The sequence below is a fragment of the Falco punctatus genome (assembly GCF_963210335.1).
Source record: "Falco punctatus genome assembly, chromosome: 5".
Lineage (NCBI taxonomy): Eukaryota > Metazoa > Chordata > Aves > Falconiformes > Falconidae > Falco > Falco punctatus.
In genome coordinates this window covers 19,258,050-19,281,028 of record NC_137584.1, presented here as the reverse complement: position 1 = coordinate 19,281,028, position 22,979 = coordinate 19,258,050, and the positions used below count along the sequence as shown (strand labels likewise).

General features: G+C 39.2%; 1 protein-coding gene across 7 annotated transcripts in view; it reads left to right on the top strand.

Annotated features, from left to right (window-relative positions):
• Positions 1-22,979, top strand: part of MLIP (muscular LMNA interacting protein) — a 129,077-nt gene that overhangs the window by 36,785 nt on the left and 69,313 nt on the right. For all 7 annotated transcript variants that reach the window (XM_080388681.1, XM_080388682.1, XM_080388684.1 and 4 more), the window contains exons 2-3: positions 17,810-17,968; positions 19,987-20,355. In XM_080388681.1, coding sequence (XP_080244807.1) covers positions 17,810-17,968; positions 19,987-20,355 — 528 coding nt within the window. The remainder of the gene's footprint in view (positions 1-17,809; positions 17,969-19,986; positions 20,356-22,979) is intronic.

Sequence of the window (22,979 nt, the reverse complement as noted above, 5' to 3'; positions counted from 1 at the left end):
ATTAATTAGAAGATGCTAACTCCTGAATGTGAATGACCAGTATCAAAACAGTAGGCTGATTTAACAGGGATGATCTGAAAAAAATGCACTGTAAACTGCATGACCATCCAAAGTACAGGTATTTGAGAGGCATATAACTGGCACAGACTCTGAATGGATGGTGGGAGTCTGAGCTGTGAGGATTTAACCTGCACAAGTCCACAATGACTTACCACTCCAGGTCTCACTGGAATTCATTTGGCCAAAGATGTTTATCTTATTTTCACCGTGTGGGTACTCTGGAAGGATAAAGTAAGTACGGGGTTTTCTCTAAAGCATAAAATGTCCAGGAACACAAGAAATTTGAATGGGAAAGATCTTCTGTGTGAACTAAGAGGTGCTTGCTGGGATCTGTGAGCCGCTGGGGGTGGAACTGCAATGGCTTTTAGTTCAGCGCTGCCTTTGCAGCATTAATCTTCTGGCGCTTTGGGGTCTTTTGCAACCCACGGACAGTGCTGCATGTGTGTTTCTCCTACAGCTTATGGGGCCGTGTTTAAAGGAAAGGGTGAAAGCACCTCCCGCCATGCTTTGCACCACCTGGATGGGAGCCACTTCAGCGCGGAGCATGATTTATGTGGTTAGCACGGAGCTGTGCTGTGCCTACCAGTTTAAGTGATGTGTTACACAATTAGCTTGAGCTTTGCACGGCTGCTGACCCAGACCAGCTCAGGTCTCCCAAGCTCAGGAGCTTAAGAAGCGGTCACTCAGACCTGTATGCTGTAATCACCCAAGAAAGTTATCACCCCCAAGTCACGACACAGAGCTGTCTCAGGGAGCCATCAGGAAAAGCCAGCTGTAGAAAAGAACCTAAACCTTGGCCCTTAGAAGTGGTCAGCATCTGACGCTGGGCCATCGGGAAGCAGCTCACCTTGTTCAGCATTCTCAGCTGTGACTTTCCAAATTTAGGCCTCTCAACTAGCTATCAGTTTCTTGTGAGAATGAGATGATAAAAACTGCCATGCCAGATCAGCCGGAGTCCCGTCTTGCGCAGTGTCCTGTCACAGGCTGCGGCTGATTGCTGACACCTACAGAAATGTGTGAGAAAGGGGCAAACGCTACAAACTGAACTTAGATCTCTTTGCTTGCAGGAGAATTACGATACCTTATCTTTAGGTACAGACTGTGTGTGTGAATTTCTTTTCATGAAAGTCTTTCATGTTGTTTAAGTAACTGAATATTCACTGGGCCAGAGTGGGGGACCTGAACTGTCCTTTTTGTTCCCATGTCCTGATGATCAGCTAGTCCTTAGCTACTTCTGCATTGCTCTGAATATTAATTATTTACATGGATGTTTTTGTAGAATTGCTATTTAATTTTTAGTCAATCCACCTGTGTGACTTTATAAGAAATTAGGTTTTGTTGATATTTTAACATTTTTTTGTTTCTAAATATTCTTATTATTAGCTTTTTTTTTTTTTCTTGAATGGTTGAATTTTCCTTAGACAATTTTAAGATTTTTTTAATGGCTCTTAAAATATTCCTCACCCTGGACAGAATGTAGTTAAGCATTTGAAAAACTTTTACATTTGATGGCAAGAACTAACAGCAAATTAACATTATGTGGCTTTTTGTGCACCCTTTTCTCTGACACTAGTCAACTGCATCCTTTGCCTATTCCTGAAAAATATTGTGCCTTGATTTTATTTTAGATTTCAGTTGTCAATGATCATATTGTTATTTTATAATGAAAAAAAATTCTGTGCATTGAACCAGCACTCATTAGGCTCCCAAGAGGTATGTGTTTGGAAACTCGGTTAGTAGACATTGTGTGGGTGCTGCAAAAGTGTGAACTCAGTCTCAACAGAGAGGAAACATGAAGCCTTCCCCCGGAGGGTTTATTTTGCCAATCAGTTTTTATGAGTGATACAGTGTATACAAATTCTTACCCAGAATATTTTTTCTAAGTGTCTATTTGTATACTAGTGGCTTTAAAGTGGTGACAAACTGGGGACAGGCCGGGGGGAAGGTAAATATATTAGAAGTGATTCAGAATTCAATGCTGCAGACTAAGAAATCCTGCAAAAGAGTTTTTCATGATGTTTCAGGCTTGTTTTACCAGATATGAGAGGTACCATGATTGCAAATGCTTCTGTAACACATTCAAGCGAGTTATCCCTTGTTAGCCGAGACATATTCTCATGCTGCCCGCGGAAGAAGTAATGGTGGCCTATTTAAATAAACCAATTTTCTTCATGGTAATTTTTTTATTTTGCCATTGCAGATGTGCAACAGCCCATAGATGGCTGGTTCACTATCTGTACCTCCCCTGACAGATAAAAGCCTTTTAAAATAGACTCGTAATCATGTGCACATACTCCAAGAGAGATAAGTTGAGTCTGGATGAGAAGAGCAATTTCTGAAGTGTCCCACTTAGGTAATTATGAGGGCTGAAGCAAGCTGATCATTTAGAATTTGATCTTTTGATGTGACATGGCATAATTCTTGTGGGACTGTGCCTTTAATTAGTCTTCGTGAAATGAAGTATATTTTTAAATAGGCAGGTGCAAGCAATATTACATTACATTTTATTTTTGTTTTTATGTGATCTCAAAAACTTAATAAAAACTGGCTCAAAATCTAAATTTTTCCCAGGTAACCATTAAAAACTCTAGAATTTCCTCTGAGCAAGACCTGATCTATTTTAATAAGATAAGTATATAGTCTGTGGACATGGCTATTTGCAAAAGCAAATCCTAAATTCTGCCACTTCACCTTCACCTATGTAGCATTCTTTTGTCTTTCATTTTGCAAACACACACATACAGACATACACTTTCTAGAGAAAGCATGCCAAAAGCTTCTTAATCCCAAATGCTCTAATAGATGTTTGAGGTTCTGGTAAACCAGAGGGAAAGTCTAATGAATAAGAAACAGTTTGTGCCCTGTGTAGCAGGCAAGGAGCTCTGTAGCAGACCTGATTTTGTTTTGTAGCAAAAATCCTCTGTTATAAGCCTTTTGTGCTGTTGAATTGTGCCAAGAACAACTATGGGCCGGTGCAGCCTTAAATCTCGTACGTATTTATCGCTAGTAAGAAGCCAAGCAACAATGCCTGCCAATTACTTCAAATCTATCTGTGAGCATATGCATTCCTCAAACGCATTGTTCTGGAAGAAGAATAAAGGCTGAGGACAGCCATTCAGTCCAGACCCTTCATCTGCAGCCTTCTGGCTTGTTTGACTTCACGTGCTGCAGTGGGTCTCAGCTGCTCGCTGGTGAAGGGCAGGTGCCAGCGAGTGCTGCAGAACAGAAGTTGTCCTCTCACCGGTACCTAGAGCTCCTCGCTCACTCCTCATATCCTTCACTCAAGGCCTTAGCTTCAGAAATTTTGTGCTGATTGCTTCCTTGACCCTGGGAGGTCGTATCACCATTATAATGTTCAATGACTGGGTTTGACATTTCTGGCTAGGAAAAAAAAAATATCTGAAGGAAAGTTTCAACCTTTGGCAGTTTGTTTTCTGATGCTAATGGAGGAAGACATCTTTCAAAGCATATGCTGAAAAACACATCTGAGAGAGACACATCTGAAAATAGCCTGGCGGCTGGGGCATTCATCAGTGCTGTGGGAAACTCAGGCTAAATTTCCATCTTGTCCTTCAGAGAGAGGCATATTCAAAAGCAGTTCTGTCTCTCCATCCTGGTGTTTCCACTGGCCAGCCCATCCTGAATTCAAGGAACCTTCTAGATTAAAAGTGGGTCAAAGCAAATATGCTCTTTGAAAAATTTTGTTCAAGCAAACTGACTTTGTTATGTGAAAGAAAATACTTAAATGAAAAATTCCAGGCCCATTTCAGAACTGCAAAGATGAGATTTCCTATGTATAATGACAATCTAGAGTCAGCCGAGGCAATACTACAAGCAACAAACACAGTGTTTGATGACTTCTACTGAAATTAAAGGCTACCTTTTAAATGAATGAAATTTTACCAGCTACTATTGTATTTGGTAATGTCCTACAAAGATCTTTTCTGGGAAGCAGAGGAAAAGTAAGTACTTGGTACAGGAGGGCTCTTGAGTCACTTCCAAAAATAACTTGTTTCATTTCCTTAACTTTCAAACTCTTTTTTCCATGCCAATGTATGGCTAGTTAATAAACAAAACCTAACAGGCCAGGCAGATGCAAAATCAGAGACTGAAGCTGTAAGACATGTACCCCATGTGGTAACTACTTTTGTTTAGTGAAATGCATGTCATTTGTTACACTTCCTTTAGAAGTCAGAGAACAGACATTTCAGAGAAGAGGACTGATCCTGTGGGCACACCTGCCTTGTGCTTCTCATGAGTGCCTGAGCTCTTCTGTTGACCTGTAGTCTCTGCTGAAATCCAAACCTCAGCTGGATAATGTTGGCCAGACTGAGCTCCTAATCACTTTTTTTCCTGAAGAAACAGCTGTAGTCAGTACGAACATAAAATCTAACACCACGGAAAAGAGAATTTCCCAGAAATAGTCCAGCAACACCCTTTTCTTAAAAACTAAGTTAAGATAATTTTAAAATAACCCGAAGCTTTAGTATGAAGCATGCATAAATACAATTACATTGTATTGCCAAGACGTTGCTGTTAAGGTGTTCTTAATGCACGACTTAGAGTTTTAGGGGTTTTAATTTTTATTATTATTTATTTTTAGTTTGAGCCTAGATGTGCTTCTGTATTATGTAAGCCTGTGAAGCTGTTCAGAAGACATTAATTATAAGGCTTGCAGCTTGCACGATGCCTTGTGCCTACAGATGTGAGAGCTTTATTAAAAATGCTTGTGATTTCTTATATTGTTCACAGGACTTATATAAACTCTGGGATGAAGGATCCTAGCAAGAGTTATTTGCTGAAACATAAGAAGGAGTTTTATTAAGTCTAAATCTGTTTATTATCTGTAAATATTCTAACTTGTGAAAACAAGGGGTGAAAAAGTAATACATGAGTTATAGGGTCTTTCTTGTTGAACTGAAATGAAGGATATGTATTTGACATCTGGCTTAATGATCCCTGCTCTTGGAAACTCAAACTTTGACTAATATCTCAAAAGAACAGACTGATAACTGAAAGACTTTAAGTTTTTAAACTTTTAAATTAATCTCCTAATTTATGTAATTTGAATTGCGATCTTCATTTCTGCCTGAAACACATCTTTTAGGAGATAGATGAAAAATAGAAAGCAATCTCTGTTGGTAGCAAATTGTGCATCTATAATATTAGTTTCCAGAGTTTTGATATATTAAATCAAACTTAGAGTTGAATCTTTTCTTGAATTAATGTACAGTTATAATTGGGAATATGGTGACAAATGATACTGCTGTGTTACTAGTAATGACAGAAAAAAAGTTTAATTGACATCCAAGATGTATTTCTTCTGCTTTCAAAGCTAAGTCCAAGTTCAGAAATTGCACCCATTTTCACTTGGTTCTCAGGTAAAATCTGACTTATTTCAGGTAACTCTCAGCAAAAAATGGTCCAAAGTGATAAACCCCCCAGTATTTCTTCTGAAGTCTTGCAGGTCTCTCCTTAATCCAGACATTTTAGAACATTGCAGTAAGCAAGCAATGTTCTCCCTGAATGTGGCAGCTTTTATCTTAAGAGACTGCAGACATCTGCCACTGAGGCAAAAGGAGCAAAGGTCTCTTTGAAAGGCTACAGAATTTTGGAATCTAAAACTTACAGTTTGAAGAAGAGGATATGCCTCTAGCTAATAAAAAACATAAAAAAAGATAGCCTTGACTTAAGAACACTCTTAACATAATCAAAATGCTAAACTGCCAGGCAGGAGGACAGAAGGAATACATCCCATGTGGCATATGTTAGTTATGTCACTTAACGCACAGCTTAATGCACAACCATTTCTCGCTGGTGATGAAGGTAGTCTACGGATCTATACGGAATATACTGGAATTACTGTCAGGGTCAGGCTTGACTGCTGAGTTTATTTTGGGATATTATAGGTAATATGGGCCTTGAAATATTTTAAGGTGATAAAAATATTTATAAAATTTCTGAAATTGTAGTTCTGGCAATAAACTAACCCAGTTGCTTCTTTAATCTAAAGCTAGGATTATTACATCCATGCCTTTCTCCAGTTGTTAGAATGAAGATGCAACATGAAAGTATAAATACATAGGAATCAAGTATTTTTTATTACTACACGCAAAAGTGTTTTCCATTGCCTTGTTACTTGTATTCTTATACTGGGAACTTCTGAAGGAAATCTTGGTGGGAAGTAAATGACAACATTCAGGTTTTTGCTAATTAAAATTGTCACCTGCCCTTTTGAAAATATTGTGATGCTCTTGGTTAGTTCACAGTATCTATAGAGATAGTGTTATTTACACATTTTCAGCTGAAAGTCTAAAGTATTCTTTATAACATTGACAGGGTTTTGCTAAAATTTGGAAGATGCTTCTTTAGAAGCTTGACATTAGTAGCGTACTTAGTTATGAAGCCAAACCTAAATAATTGTGTTTTCTCAGTTTTCTAGAAGTCTGCTTCAGATGTTGTAAACTCTGCCATAACTTAAAGATAGATTGCAAACTGGAAATGGAGAGGACAGTGATCAAGAGAAACCTAGGTGATAAGAGATGAGTAAGGACAACATAAAAAAAGGAAGGAAATAATCACTGGTTGATAAATGTGTTAATTGACACTGAAATGTAAGACCAAAAGCATAAGGCTAGAAAGAGGGAAAACCTGATTTTTAAAGTGAGCAATATAATTTGTATCTCAGTTCTGGCAGGAATATGACTTGCAGGGCAAAAGCAGAATTTGACTTAGGTAAAGATGGCCATCTGAATGGGATAGTCCTAGTTATGAAGACCTGTTGGCTGGACTCAGATGGGAGCTTTGATAGGTGTCATATGTCATCCTTAGGCACAGAAACCAGAGAGGTGTGTTGTCCTAGGTTAAGACTGGCATGTGCTAGCTACCAAAACTAGTCAAAGAATGTTATGTGGATGTAGGATATCTGGGAATATATGGTGAAGATGTTGTGGTTACCCATGGACTGTCGGAATATTTTAGTATAGACAAGGTTATAGGCACGTACACAGGGCTGCACAGAAAGCCTGAGGCAAAGTATAGATTTCAGTTTGCAGGCTGGCCAGATTTGTTGGCTAAAGAAATTATGCTTGTTCTTGGTACAAAATGTACAGTCTGCTGTTCTCCTACAGTTCTCTTATTCTTTCTCCTACACTCTAAAATATCTGAGGAATGGAACATGATGTATTTAGCTGAATAATTATGCCAGATTGCAAAACTCAAAATGTTTCTTGGTTTTGTTGGGTTTTTTGTGTGTGTGAGACAAAGTCAAGTTTGTAAAATGACAATTCTTCACATAAATGCTTTTGTTGGTAAAAATAAAAATAGCATTACTTAATTGGAACAAGTGTAACTATTCTTCCAAATAGATAAAGTTGTATGAATATGACCCTGGCACTGTTAAACATTCAGTATTCTTGACATCTGGGAAAGATCAAGTTAAATGTTTAAAGACAGCTGCTTTTTAATGATTAGCACAGCAAAGAAAATGAGATCCTGTTTATCATCCTGCTCTCCTGTGAATGTGCAGAAGAAGCCAACAGCCATTCAGCTTTACCTTTTTTGTTTGTTAGTAGCAGAGTGCCATAATAATTACTCTTTGTCGCCAGCATTCTTCTTGGCCCACACAGACCTACTCAGAAAATAGCTCATTAAAAGGACCTCTGAAAATCCTTGCTGAGAAGGGGAAAATATGACCTCTTCTTCAGTTTTATTACACACATTTCTTCCCTGGTTTTTTATGTTCATTTTTTACTTATCTCCCAACTGCGCTCTACACACTCCAGCCAGCGGCCTGGGGAAAGAGGCATCTGAATTATCAGCCCACTGAGTTTTATTAGCAGAGGACAGGTAAGAATGCTCATAGACTGGCTCATATTGATTATTAATTAAATCCCTTATGCAAATGACTGTAAAGGTTGGTGTGGCTTCTGATGGGAAGCCTATTGCTGATTATACATCATGAAATAATCAATTTCTTAATGACTGAAATAGCAACTGCCTCCTCCTATGTTTGATTAAAAACCTGAAAATCTAGTGTCTGATATTTCCAAAATACTCTGTGTATCCCTGATACACCATCAATGAGAACTCTGTTCCTTATGGAAAGGAGCTGAGGGATCTGGGCTAGCTGGTATTGTAAGACTTTCACTGCTGTCTGCTGGAATGGCAGCAGGGAAGAATGACAGCAGATAAATTGGAAGTCCTCAGTCTGGTCATGTAAGAGTGGATAAAGACTGAGGTTTAATTTGTACTCTGTGAAATCTAAGAAAGCATCTCTCTCTTTTTTTTTTTTTAATACCTTTTTCTGAGTGATCAAAAAACTCATAAATCCAGATGCCAGATGGATTCTTGGATCTTGAAAATTGATTTGAGAGTATGTCATGATCAATCAGATAGTTCTAAAGCATGAAAGATGTGCTATACATTGATATGTGAGTGCCATGTACATAATCTTCAAAAATTCAAGCTGTAGAGCTCTATGCGCTTCTTTATATCCTTTGGATCCCTGCTCCAAAAATATAGCTCTTTAGCAAGACAAATGACGAGACACAAGATGCAGCAGTTTGGGAAAGGAGGTATCTATTGAGAATGTCATCCTTCAGAGATTTAAAAGAAATAAACCCAAAAGTTTAATAGTAATAACAGAAGAATCTGAACACAGGAGACATCTTGATACAATCTGTGCTGCCAAGAGCAAAGCACATCAACCTTTTATCTCCCTGTCAGATCAATTACACCAAACTCAGCCATAATGTTTTAACCCTGAAAATCCCTTACTTTCTATGATTTTCAAATATGAAAATATTTTTTTAACACCTAACTTGAAAAAGCTATCAAAAAATTAAATGTACTTTAAATATTGTTTAGCTGAGAACAGACAGAAGTAATAAAAGAGGAAATAAGCGGAACAGGAAACCTTTAAAGGAATGTAAAGCAGTCAAAATGAACGAGGAGACAGCTGTCAGTGGAAAGCATATACACATGGTATCTATAGGATGCATGTGAGTAAGAGAATCTCTCTGCGTTTTGGTGTTTCAGTGAGAGTAGGTGGAGCTGGTTGGTTGAATCTGGGGGCAGCAGGTAATGGCAGGAGCTGTTAACCTGGGCAGAGAGAATGGGCACATTCAAGTCACCCAAAGGTAGCTGAAGTCTCTGGGTGGGAAGACACCTCCTGGTGTTTGAAACTGTCTTGTAGCCTCTTCTGGAAAGAGGCAGTTTTCTTTGCTGAAAGTGCTGTAGTGAGAATGAATTTGAGCCTGAACCTGTGGTCTTTCAGGTCTGAGAAAAATTTTTTTGAAGTGCTACAATACCAGGTGACCGTGTTATAAAGGACCATAGTTGTTCACCTGTTACTGTCAGACTTGGGTGATACAGGTGTTCACATTCTGTGTTGAAGTATTTTGAGTAGTCTTATACCTGGGGAAACAGAGAGAGACTGCTAGTGCTGCTGCGTATGCCGAAATACTGTTAAAGTACTTTTGCTAACAGGTTTGTGGTGAAGCACTGAGAGCCCCAACATCCAGCACATCCTCATCAGAGTCCATGAGGGATTTCACACGTGAACTGTTAACCTAGAGCTGTTTAAAGCATAGCTCAGCTGCTAAAGTGAGGCTGTACAAGTCTTCCTTTCATTGTGTGTAAACAAAGCAGGAAGGCAGTTCTTCAAAAAATGAGCCGAAAAGCTGTTCAAGTGGGAAATGCTCAGTCTCATCTGTTGTGTCCAAATGACTACCGAGCCTCAAGGGTAAGGTGAAAGAGCAGATACCTATGCAACTGATGCAAGCTACAGAAACATGCACAGAGATGCAAAAATTTGTAGTTAATCTATCTGAAGTATTAACAGTCTAATCACAGAGTTACAAGGTTGTTAATTCCCTTTTGTCTGACGGGGCCAAGTTGGGGGAGGAACTCATCTCAACTAGTGTTTATCAGAGCACTTTTTGTTGGCCAAGCTATTATCATCAGTAGAACAAGGCTGTTCTTACTAACAGTGGATAACTATTCAAATGGTGCGTTTAGTTACTCATGCAGGTTTCTTGTACAGTCATGCACTAACTCATAGCTACCAGCTGAAGCCACAGCTGGGAGGACAACCCTTTGTGCAGAAGCAGAAGGTTCTATGGTGATGCCTTTGGTTTCTAGGTGAGTGGTCAGAAAGTTGTTAGGGGCATCTTGTTTCTTTGTATGGATAATCTCACAGTTTTTGTCCATGTATATCAGCTACAGGCTTCTTGGATGGAGTTCAACTTGTTCACTGCTGATGTCAGTATGTCCTGATGGTCTTGGGCAGATTGGGCTGATGTTTGATATTTTGAATTTATAATTTCTTGTGTATTCAATGGACCACTAATCTTCTGAGTTTATCAGTTTAGAAAAATCTTTCATGCACTACCTCTCATACTTACTCTCTCTTCAGTTTACTATTTCCTCTTACCACCTCCTCATTGTACTGTTCACACAAGTGCACACAAGTTCACATGTACACGGGGCTTATATGTTGGTTACTAGTCCAGCTACAGTGAAAATAGTCCAATTATTACAGCTCATTCTCAATAATTATACAGTTAGAACTGTCCTAGACAAACTTTCTCATTTCTACCACTTCTTTTTTATGCATTGTTATGGAAGCTGCCAGCATCTCCAGTTGTTTGCAGGCATATGTATGCCACACTTTTAGCCCACTTGAAGTTACTTTTCTACATTTGCAAACAGTTTGCTTGTTCTTTCTTCATTGGCCAGAAAATTCTATGGAATATGCAATTTTTATGGTGTTTGGTATGTTTTACACATGATGGATACTGGCTCTTTGCTTTCTTTGTTATCCTTAATACTAGCACAAAAGGTTGCATTCCTGCAGTGAGTAATAACTGATTATTAATGATTTATGCTTGTAGCCCTAGGGGCCCTGTCCTATACTTACACTTTCAAGGCTTCTGCTGTTATCTTGTGCTTGTACTTTTAGAGGCATCTGTTAAAATCCCTTGGTTTTCTTCAACAGTCTTCAAGCTATGGTTTCCTGATGACATGACATGTTTTATTAGCACATGTATGTATCCTTTTTCTTGAGTCACTCAGTAGTTAGTTTGCTGTACAAAAATAATGGTCCATTAGAAGACACATGCAGGGATATGTATAGTCACAGATGTGATGCTGGGCACCACCTGCTCCCAAAAATGTATTGCTTGCAACAATAATATTGGTATGTTACCAAACTTGCTTTGCAATGCATCTTTGAAAGCAGAACTGCTGAGGTGCTCATCTGTGGTGGCAGCACCATGTGGGCTTCATCCTCCTGCAGTAGGGAGGGCAGGACCGGCAGTGCTTGGTGATGGCGAACCCTCATCACACATGAGCATCAACATCATGAGGAGGGAGTTGCTCTGGCTGAAATCCCGTGCTACTGTAGATGTGGAGTTCCTTGCTAGCATCATCCCACAAGACTGGTCTCTCAGCTCTGACAGATGTCAATAGGGATTTATTTCTATTCCCAGTGCTTGATTTGAAAATTACACCTGCTTAGTGATAGGTGCAGCTTTTGGGACAAGAAAATGAGGGGAATTATGTCATTCACATTAGACTATGGTCCAAGACTGCTGTGAGGATGACAGCAGCATTCTATGACTCTCTTGCAGGGCTGAAATGGCAAGAAACTTTTACAGGAAAAAGAATGAGTTCAGGTTAACTTTAATTTCTTACTGAATAATTGAGAAGAGTTATTCAAAACAGGACTGGAAAACTCGGATCTGTTGTGCTTCACTGCTGTTATACTAATGTGACAAAGCAGTCTGCAGCCTTTGTGTTGGGCAGAAGTATCATGACATTGTACAAGCATATATTGTTTATACTAGCGTGTGTGAATGTGTATACATACACTAGTATGGATACTCTACATATGAACTTGTAAATCCTATGACCTTGCAAGGACCTAGGTTTAGGTGTAGATATTTTTATGTATCTATAGGCACCAGACTTGGTCTGAAGTCTCCCATTTCCCAGGGAGTCTTTTGAATGTTAATATTTGATGAGGACAATGTGCAAGCCAGGCAGCACCAGGATGATTTTTTTTTCATGTTCTTTTGCAGTCAGCTTTCAGACTTTTTCAGTCTACTTTTGCAAGTCCTTGACTGCCTCCTATGCAAAAGCTGATGGCAAGCCTGGCCATACCACAAAAGAAACCCTGTGCAAAATCAGCAGCAATATTTGTGTGTCATTTCTGATCGATCCACACAGTAAAATGCATGCAGGACAGACAGAAGAAAATGGTGGTTACCTGCTGAGGCAGTAGCTGGAGGCAGTCTGTTACAGCAGATGTTACACCAGAGGTGTTTTTAGCTTGGAAAATGTTGTTTCCTAGGAGGTTTAGGAGACTGGAGCAAATAAGGGCTTTAAGGGTGTCAGTGATCCTTAGATATGATTTAGCAACCTAGGTCACCTTAGGTTCTAATGTTTTCTGATCAGTTAGTCAAACTGCATTTAATGACATATTTTATACAGGCATATATTTATAATGACATATATTATACAGAACAGGCAAGGTATTTTACTCTCCCTTTGCAAAGGAGGAAATGAAATGTTCTTTACTTACTTTTCACCATGTCTAGCTGCATATGTGTAGACCAGTATGAAAGAGCAATTACAGTTGTATAAAGTCTGCTGGGCTGAAGAGCTGATTAAAATTATTGTTGAAAAGAAACACTTCAGCTGAATGAGCTCTTGCATTTTGAATAATGGATTACAAATTTATACTATTATTCATTTGCTCCTTCTAGTGCTTGACACATTAATTTTCAAAAGATATTTGTCTGCATGTGCATTTTAGTGTGTGCTGCTGTACTGAAAGAAGGAAAAGTGATTTGCTGAAGGTGATACACTGGGCACATCGCAGGGCTTGGGGAAGTGTCTGGACCATGGCCGTCAGTGGGAATTTTAGCACAAACTTCAGCTGGGCTGTAATTTCATCTGGGGCTTTTGGAGTGGATTTAGCTTTTCCCCCTGAAGTTTCACAGATATAAAGTTGGTGTTCAGATGATCATGTGCTGCTCTATGTAAAAGTTTTTAGATAAGCTGGAGCTCATATTACATAATAATCAGCTAATCCATATTAGGTTACTGTGATAGCTATAATAAGCCATGATATGAAGATATGCTGAAAATTCTTACATCTCATTGACTGATAATTTAATCTGTACTAGACTACCCTTTTTCTCTGTCTCGAGGAGGAGACAACGTCTCTTTGTGGTTTAACTTTAGTATCAACACAGAAAAGGAGTTTAAGGAGAGGTGACACAACCCGGGCAGGGTGTTTGGATGGCCCCTCTCCCTGGTGGAGTGGGCAGTGTTAACTGTGCTCTCTGTCTGTTAGAGCTATATTTATCATGCAGGAATTGTGGGCATGTGAATTTGTGCTCTGACCAAAACAGCGCTTCAGTCAACACGGTTCTATGTCATGACACACATGCTTGTTATTTTGCTGTTATTTATTCATGTATTTCCTTTTCTGTCCTTTAAACAAATAAGCAAACAGCCTCAAAAGAAAGTACTTGGTATTTTGAGAGTGAGGTTTTCTCAGGATGTCGTTTTATTAGCAAAATTACTTACATTAGCAAATCGGTGGAAGAAGTGGTAATGCGAACCAACCTATTCAATTTCACTTTAGTGATCTGTATTCCAGAAGGAAATCCTGAGAAGCAATCACTGACAATGGGACCTCAATTTAAATTACAAAATAGACAGTATGCTGAATGCATATAGAGAATGCGAGAGATTAAATGGAAGTGTTCATTTGTCTTCATAAGGTAACCAAGACAATAAAAATGTGCTCTACAAATAAGGACTGTGGAAGCTGTGGTAATGAAAACAATAATTAATATAATTTACATTACTGTCCCTGGGGCAGTTGTAAATTGATGGTATTAATTATGCAACAAACCTGTTTGTAAATTGATGACATAGGAAGTCATGGAAGTCATCTAGAACAAGTTTCTCCTTTTGAAGCAATTTGGCCCCCAATGGACACAACTTTGAAGCCTATCACCCCCAATGGATATTCAAAGATTATTTATATTAAATTCTATAATTTATATTCTTCAAAGAACTAAGTAACATGAATGGATATAATTAAAAACAATCTATTATTAATTGTGCGTGAAGTTGCTTATATAATATAAACCAGAATTCATTAGTATTAACTTGCATAGATGTCACATAAGGTATTTTTCTGCCACCGTAACTATTCATTCAATTGGATTACAGCAGCAGAGAATATATAGCATTTAATTTCTTCTGCTGTTGCTATTTGTTATGGGGAAAAGATGATAATCTGCAAGAAAGCTTCACAAATATATAAATATATATATATATGAATGTTAAAGTTATTTCTCTATTATTTACCTCTACAAGTCAGAGTGGCTATTAATAGATGCAATTAAATACCGAAAGTCTATCCTGTTCATTTCTTTCAGTTCTTCAAAGATAGAAAACCGAGCCAGAGATATACAGTAAATGAGATAAGTATATGAGAAAAGGTGCAAATATCCTTTCTCTACCTTAAAAAAATAAAGTAATTGTCCCATCTGCTTCACATTGTCCAATTAAAATTTGAATTTTAACACGTCAAAGTATTTTTACATATTTTTTGAAAATTGTAAAATAAAACCAACCACTTGAAATGTATTTTTAAGCAAGAGTTTTTCCTCTCTTGTTTTCCCTAGTAGATACATTTGCATTTTCTGACCAGTCTTGTGATATTTGCTCATTGTCTAGGTTTCAGGGTTGCGGGGGTGGGGGCAGCCTAGGTTGCATGACCAGTTTTACCTGCTAGAAATTCCTGTTTCGAACTTGCTATGAGTGATTCTAAGAGGAGTGCATTCCTGCACGCTGCCTCACGCAGTAGCTGGCGACTTAAATCTTTCTGAAATACAGTAATTCTTTTTGCTGGTTTATACTTCCTGAACTCTAGGAAAAAGAAAATGTGCCAGGGGAATAGAAGTAAGACCGTGCTTTAATGGCTTCCTCCACCTGAAAGAATATTCTAGCTTACACGTCTTTGTATGTGTTTTCCAGTCTTAGTTTTAGCTTGCAAGTGATTTTGATGGTTATTTCCAGAATGTGTTTAGGCTAAATATAGCAAGGTTTTCTTCATGCATTCTTTAATTTTCCCACCAAAGCAATAAAATTGAAAGCACAGGGTAAGACTTAGGTGCTGGCAAGATGTCCCCATTACTATGCAATCATCTGGAGCCTCATAACTTGGCTTTTTGTTTGTGTTTCCTTGTTACAAATATGCAGCAAAAGTACTGGGAGTTGAGCAACGCTACTACATTTGATAGGAATTTTCTATAAATCTGTTTGTGTGTGGGTTTCCTATTTGCACACTTCTTTTCCTTTCATAAGAAGTATGTTGTGCTCTGACACAAGAATACCCACTGATAGAAACAGCTGCTGTCAGGTGTCAAACAAGAGCATGACAAGAACTGAGTTAGAGGGGGAAAATGTTAGTAAAGATGACTGAAGCAGCCAGAGCGACTAGCTGCATTTTTCTCATTGGAGATAGAAGATGAAAGCATAGCTACAGGTCTGCAGGAAAGCAAAGGCCATCTCAAGCTGATTTCAGTGGAGACCCCAGGTGCTGTTTAAGGCTGTAACGGCTAGTGCCAGCTGTACAGAAATCACTACTGCTGATCTGATGGGTGCTCCTGCCTGTGTGCAGGTAATTCTGCTTCTTGAGGAGCACCTTTGGGTACAGCAGGTGCTCGGGTGGAGGCTGCATCCCTGGCTGTGTTGCAGGGACTGGTGGCTTCTCATTAGTATGTCCTTGAGTACAGGTGTTACTCTGCTGACTTACATCAGGAACAAGGACTAAGCACCTAATGTGCCAGCTATTGATATTTAAAAAGTTTGTTCCTGATTTATGAAAAGCAATGATGGGATTCAGGTATGGTGGCTGCAAGGACAGAGCTATGTTGTTTCTCCCTCACATAAAATAACATCCAGAGCTCCTGCCGTGGTGGAGCATTTAGCAGTCACTCTTTTGCTACTGATTCAGGCCATGCATCACGTACTCTGGTGCTTGGCCACTCATGTGAAGTGGAGGGGGGAAAGTAGGAGACCACCTTGTCCCTGTATCCTTGCAATGCACACCTCTAACCAGGTAGCGAGCCTGCAGTGTAACATAACCTACTCTTGTGAGTTTCTGAATATAAAGGCCTGATTTCAGAACTGAGATGCCTGCCATTTATTCAGATTTTTCACTTTCAAACATCAAAACACCTTGTTCTTTCAGAATTGGAGGCAGGCACATGGAAGATTATTGTGGGTGTGTCCGAGAGAGCACAGTTCTAAATTATAGAGAAAAGAGCAGTTGGCAATGTTTGTATAAATAAACTGCTTCTGTTTTGCCCAAGCCCTCCAGAAGACTTCTTTTAGTGGAAGTAATTAATATTTGCTTAGATTTTTTTAAAACTGGAAATCTGTGTCTATCGTTTTTAATATTCCAGCTATGAGACGATCGAGTCCTGTGAATGTATTCCATAATTCCACTCTGTTCTGTAATTGCTATTTACTTATGGATGCAAATTACAAAGAAGCATAATGAGAGCCATAGCTTTCCAATTTGTTTCACTTTAAACAAGCAAACCAAAAAAAAGAGCCAAAGCAGCAGTCCTGTTTTTCTGTATGATTCAATACAGTTCAAGGTTCTTCATATTAGAGTTCATTGAAAACACAATTAACTGCCATAAACTTTAAATCCAATGGCAAAACAAGGGGAAAATCTATACATTCCACAGTTTTGAATCAGAAAGAATGGGTTTCTACACCAACTAGTAGTGGGAAAGTCAGCATGTCATGTTCGCTGGTTTAGGATGTGGTTCCCTCCATTTACCTTGTCAAGGCCTCTGCAGTTCTTCTGCCTGGTATCTGGAAAAGCAACTGAGAGTTTTACCATGGTGTAGACTTCTTTTTCCTGTCCAGTATCCCCTGTGAAGGAGATGGAAGTGATAGGAGAGCACTGTGATAAAACTGAATGCTCAGGTGAAATTGCCTTCTGTTAGTCTCTCTTCTCGTCAGCATCTTCAGGCCCTATGTACAGAGTCCTAGAGAGAATGCAAGGTGGGGAGGGAGACATAAGCAGACAGACACAAAATTAAATGGTGTGTGTGGCTGAATGGCCCAAAGAAAATGGGAGAAGATCCTTTCCTTGTATCAGAATTCATCCCAGATATTCAGAATTATCTGCATTTGCATCAGAAAATGTAAACATGTTTTGCTTTCCTTTTGCAGAGTGAAGGTTTTTCCGATTTCAGTGGTTAAGTGAATACTCTAGTGGTTAAGTGAATAATATGTCCAGATGCAGTGGTATAATTACATTGTTGTTCTACTAAAGTGGAGTTAAACAAAGATAAAAACAACCTTGAAATGAATTAAATATGGTTTTCTTATTCTAGTATGGAAAATGGAAAGAATAACAGCATTGTTGAACAAATTTTCTCCTGTCTACTGTTGCCACACCACTAGAATGTATAGGATGTTGATGGGTATAATCAAGGCAATATTCTGTCTGTTACAGAAGTCCTTAATATACAATGACTCAATAAAAATAACCGATCATTTTTAATTTACTATACATGGTAATTAAATTAATTAATAATAGGTTTGTAAGTTACATAGATTAATTAATTCATGCTATTTCAACTCTGACAAAAAAAAATTATTTGGAGGAAAAAGTTGAACTAATTTTGTGTTTTTGTAGGTTACTTCTCAAGAACGTGGCACCAAACCATTGACCTTCACATTTGTACCATCTGTTGGACGACTTCCAACTCATTTTGAGGTTGGGGATGTCTCTAAGCTCCTTGTGACAATTCCAGAGGAACCAAAGGAACTGAGCAATCAAGAAATTATAAATAAGGTAGATTTTTGTTTGCACTAATTTTCCCACTTTTTCAAAAGATACATAAAATTTTATCCTGAGCATTGCTGAACTGAAGCTCTTTCCCTTGAACTGTTTCTTGGCTTGTGCTTGGTTTTAATTACCGAGCTTACCAGAGAAGCAGAATTGTTGCACAAGAGAAGGCTGGTATCTGCTCAACAGCTTGTTTTGCCTTTGGCAGAGTTTACATTGGAAGGAAACCCTTGCCCATCTTGATACTGTCCTCTGTCAGTCATGCAAGACTATAGTCTTGGCAAACAAGGGGAGATTCCTTCCTTATCTTCGTGGGAGCAAGGGTGGTGTTCGAGGAGTGTTACCACACTGGGATCAACCAAGAGCTGGTCACTGTATCCTGGTTCCAGCAAATGCCAGTGCTGTGGCTTCCAGCAAAGCTGCCAATCCCTTTCATAGCTGTAATAATGCATCAAAGTGGAAGCTTGCTTTTTGTTTTTGAAAGCTTGCCCCCGTGATCTGTGACGGTGAAGCCAGCAGCACAACATTCCTGGTTCTCCTTTGTTTAGCCAGCCCACAGTGTTTGTTATTCCTTTCCTGCCTCACAGCACTTAACGGCCTCTTATTTTATTGTATGCTGCTTGAAAGGCAACAGCAACCCTCAGGTTAATATTAGTGATTATGGTGATTCTGCTGTTGTGTAACAGCTCCTTCCCTGGGACATTGCTGGGGATGCAGTTCTGGGTGCTCCTCCACTAATAAACTTTTCACAGTAGTTCACTGCCTTCTGACCTGAATGAGCTCTAGCATTTTCAGTGTCCTATCTGTCTAAAAAGGGGTTAGATCTGGGCAAAGAATGGATGTGTTTGAAGAGACATGCACTGGAATATTATCCTCAGGATGTTTAACTCATAAGTCACATTTCCAGCCACTCAGTATTGGGTTTTCTGTAACATGAGTAAAGCAGAATCATGTCTTCCTGATGTCTGTCTCACTTTGTTTCTTTGTAGGCAGACAAAACTTTTTTTGGCAGGTGATGCAGTTCTGAGGCCTTCATAGCACTGGTTATTCTCTTTTCTAAAATGTCTAGAACCTGAACAATATTTAAAAAAAATGACCAACATCAAATAATGAAAATAACACCTCCAAAGTCATGCTGCTGGTGTTCCCCCTTTATGGTCCAAACGTTTTTTTAAAGAACTGAGCTCCAGGGACTCATAGAGCTACAGGGGAAGTGGAAATTTGTCATTACTGTATTCCTCATGCAGGATTCAAGTATGAGCCCCATCTACAGGCCTTCTTTTGCAGTATGCAGTATTTCTGGTTTTTTTACTTGATTCTTCCTTAAGAGAAATATGATTTACCATAGCAGTTTCAATATTGAATCATTTGGTGATGTGCATGTCGTATGCCCAGCTTGAACTGCTCCTGCTGTCATCCAAAGCATGCTTGAGAAGTCACATACTGGAAGTAGAAGCTGCAGAAAATGCGAAGAACAATTGTGGTTTGTGCTGAGAAGCGTGAACATACAGTAAAGCTCTCTGACCTCAGATCCTTTGTCTGCTCTCTTCAGAGAATGCCCTGGCTTAAAGGCCTTTGTTTCTTCATTAATATGTATAGGTTTTGTCCCAGATTTGTCTGTCAGACTGCTCTGAGGAGCATTGTCTGCTCCCATGGATGCCGCAGTTGGGGTGCCTTCCCATCATGTCTGGCATAGTCTGGTCTGACAGCTCATTCGGCTTGACTGCACTCTCCTTTTTGGTTCCTGTGCCAGCTCTGGGCTCAGGTCATCATTATGCTCAGAGTCCCCTGTTGCTCTGCGAGCCACCGGGAAGGCAGCCCCCACAGCATCTGCTGGGGACTGGGAGCGGGGGCTCCCTGGGGAGCTGGTTTCTGCTTGGTGCTCATGCCCAAATTCTTCATTTACCTTCTGTGCCTTTGGTAGTGCAGCGCCAGCCTCCGCTGCGAGCCAAAGTTTCTTTGCATTTTGGGGAACACAAATAAAATGCAGCTAACTTGGGTCTTTGTCCTTGTATCTTTTGCAGTCTAACGTAGTATCTGATGAGCTGGCCTTAAAGCGTGGAGCCAGACAAGACTGTGTTCCCACCATCTCCACAAACAGCACCCAAACGGCTTTCCAGTCCCCAGGGTGTAACTCGAGCAAACGAGAAATGCAGGAGAATGACCTTTTTAAGGCTGAGTTTATCCTGATTACGGACTCTGGTGATGAAGATGAAGTAGCTGCTGCTTCGAACAACATTCATCGGCCTTCCAATGGCTACGGTCCCATCAGTGCTCAGCTGCTGGCCACGTCCCACGTTTCCCCTGGCACTGGGGCAGGGAAACCTCCTGGCGATGGTCAAGCTCCAGGCACTACACTTTCCCACAGCACTGCTGATCTGCAAAAACATCAGGTAATGTGCTCTTTAAACTCTGGAACTAGCCTTTGCTTTCTAAAGCTTTCAGGACATGGGCATTGAGCCTGTTTGTAAAGCAGCTTGGCCGATTTATTTTTTCATTAGCATTTTTGTTGGCTATGCCTGTAATGTTTGGACTTTAAGGAGCTGTCCCATCTCTTCTGACTTGCTGCCTCTCCCTGTGGCTCTGGTGTACACATGGAGCAGGTAACGCAGATCTATTGTTCTTTCCATTAAGAGCAACTCATCATGACAGCAAGTTAATCAGGAGGTGTTAGATTCCTAGCTAACCTAAATTGGCTAAGGTCATTGAAATCAATAAAGCCTGTAGATCATTTGAATTATTAACATCTGACTTCCCAGGCCTAGGGTTTTTTTCTAAGCACCCTCTGCAGCTCTTTATGCAAGAGAAAGATGCTGTAAAAATCCTACTATTCTGATTGTTAGTTAGCACTGATTTTGCACAGATGTAACAAAGTAATGAAGATAGAAGGCCTATTTTATGTTGATATGTATATAGATCAATTTATTGATTTATTAAAATTTTAAATTGTCATTGTGACAATTCAAAAAAGGTTCTTTGATATGTTTCATTTTAAAAATCAATCAATCTGATTTACTGCATGAAATATTAATGCCTCCTATCTTGGAAAGAGCACTGATAGTTTTCAAGGGTGTACATAAAGTGGGAAGCTTTACCTTTAGTACAATAGCAACATACTTCTCACATGGAATAAATCAAATTTTCTTTGACCGCGACAGTGTTCCTATCAGTTGAAAAAGCAATTCTTCATCAATACTTCTAAAAAAAAGTTAAGTGTGGCTACTTGGTCTCTGAAAATAAATAGAACTTCCTATCTTGTGTTGAAATACTTGTGCTACTCAATTTTTCATCATATTCAGAGTCAGTTTTTTATTGAGAAAATTATGAATAAGAAATCCACTCTGCTTTGGGATTCACAGCATTAAGAAACACTCATTTTTTTCTGAGAAACTCTCAGTGAAGCTGGTGAGAATTCTGCCTGAGGAAGGCGTAAAGTCATAGGTAAATCTTTGCAGAGGAAGCAGCCTGTAAAAGAATAATTGTCTCAGGAAAAAACAAATTTAGTTCAGCAATACTCTGCCGGGCTTACTTGGGTGGTGTCTTTAAAAGCCACTACAGAAATGGGGCAGAATTTTTGTAAGACTACAGAAAAAATCATATGCTGTGGTTTTCTTAAGCTTTTGATGACAAGTAAACAGGGATTTGTCTGGCAAAGTAACAGAAAATGCAGATTGCACAGAACAAGGAATTAAAGCCTAACTTTACTAACTATTCACCTGAATGTGAAGAGAGGTAGTGTGTAATATGGGCAATGCATATCTCTTCAATATTCTTAGGTCACAAGTTTTCAAGACTGTAAGTACTTCCACAGTCTTCATAATCTGAATCTCTCCAGCTATCTCTGTCGCTTCATAAGAAAAGGTTGTTTTTACCAAGCTACTTTTCACTGATGTTCTGATTCTTCAGTGTTGCCTTAGGCTTTGCTCTTTCTGGTTTACTATCTAATGAAGTATCATCAGCTCAGAAATGAAGGAAAATTATGAAAACATTAGATAGATGTATTATTTATCTGTTGGTAGATTTCCTTCGTACAAAGGATTCTGTATAGGGGCTACCATGTCAGTTCTTGGATTATAATGGCAGTATCACGTAACACCTAAGAATTATTACATACAACATTATGTTAATTTAAAAGTATAACTAGACTATGGGTTTCCTGTCAGAGGTGGAAAAAACAAACACTGGTATTGGGGACCATTGTGATGTACAGGGGATCACTCTAACTGTACCAGAGGGCTCCTACAGCTTCATTAATTTCTAACTTCGTTTTAATGAAAGAAAAAAAGAAAGTATTTTTTTAAAAATGGAAGCTTCTGTTGTTCTTTGAAGCATAAACATCCTGACTGATGTTGGAAAATGCCATACTATATTCAAAGTCTGAAAAAATAATCAGTTAAAAAAACATCACCAGTTATTCTGGTCATATTTGGAACTTTTTGGTGATAATTTGCTGTTTATGTATTGTGCCCCCTTTTTTTTGGTAATGTTAAAGAGCATCTAGTTATGCAAGAGAGAGGCAGAGTGGCTCCTGCCCTTGGGAGTTTACCCTTTGGGATGAAGGGGATGTCTGCTTCCCTGAATGAACTCACCTTGGAGACACTTCCTGGCTCACTCCAGTGGATCAGTAGCCAGAAGGCTTTTTTAGCTAGTTCACTTGATATTCCTCTGTCCAGTGCGTGTCATCTGGCTTGGCTTTTCCAGACAAATCAGTCAAAAGTCCCTACAAACTCCTGTGATGGCCAGGAAGAATCCACCTTCCCTGTTCAGAGAAACCAGAGTGTTCTAAATGGCATCTATACGAATAGGGTCTCAGCTCACAGTCTGATTTACTGTGCTGTCTCCAGAGAGTTTGTCGAGTTTTCCACAGTCTTCAGTGCTTTTTTCTAACATTCTGATTCTCAGGTTGCAGGCTTGGTAGGGGATTTACTTTTTCCTATCTATAACCAAATTCTCCTGAGATCAAAGCATGGTTAACTGGTCCCAGGACCAGGTCTACATCAAGCCATACTTTCTCTCA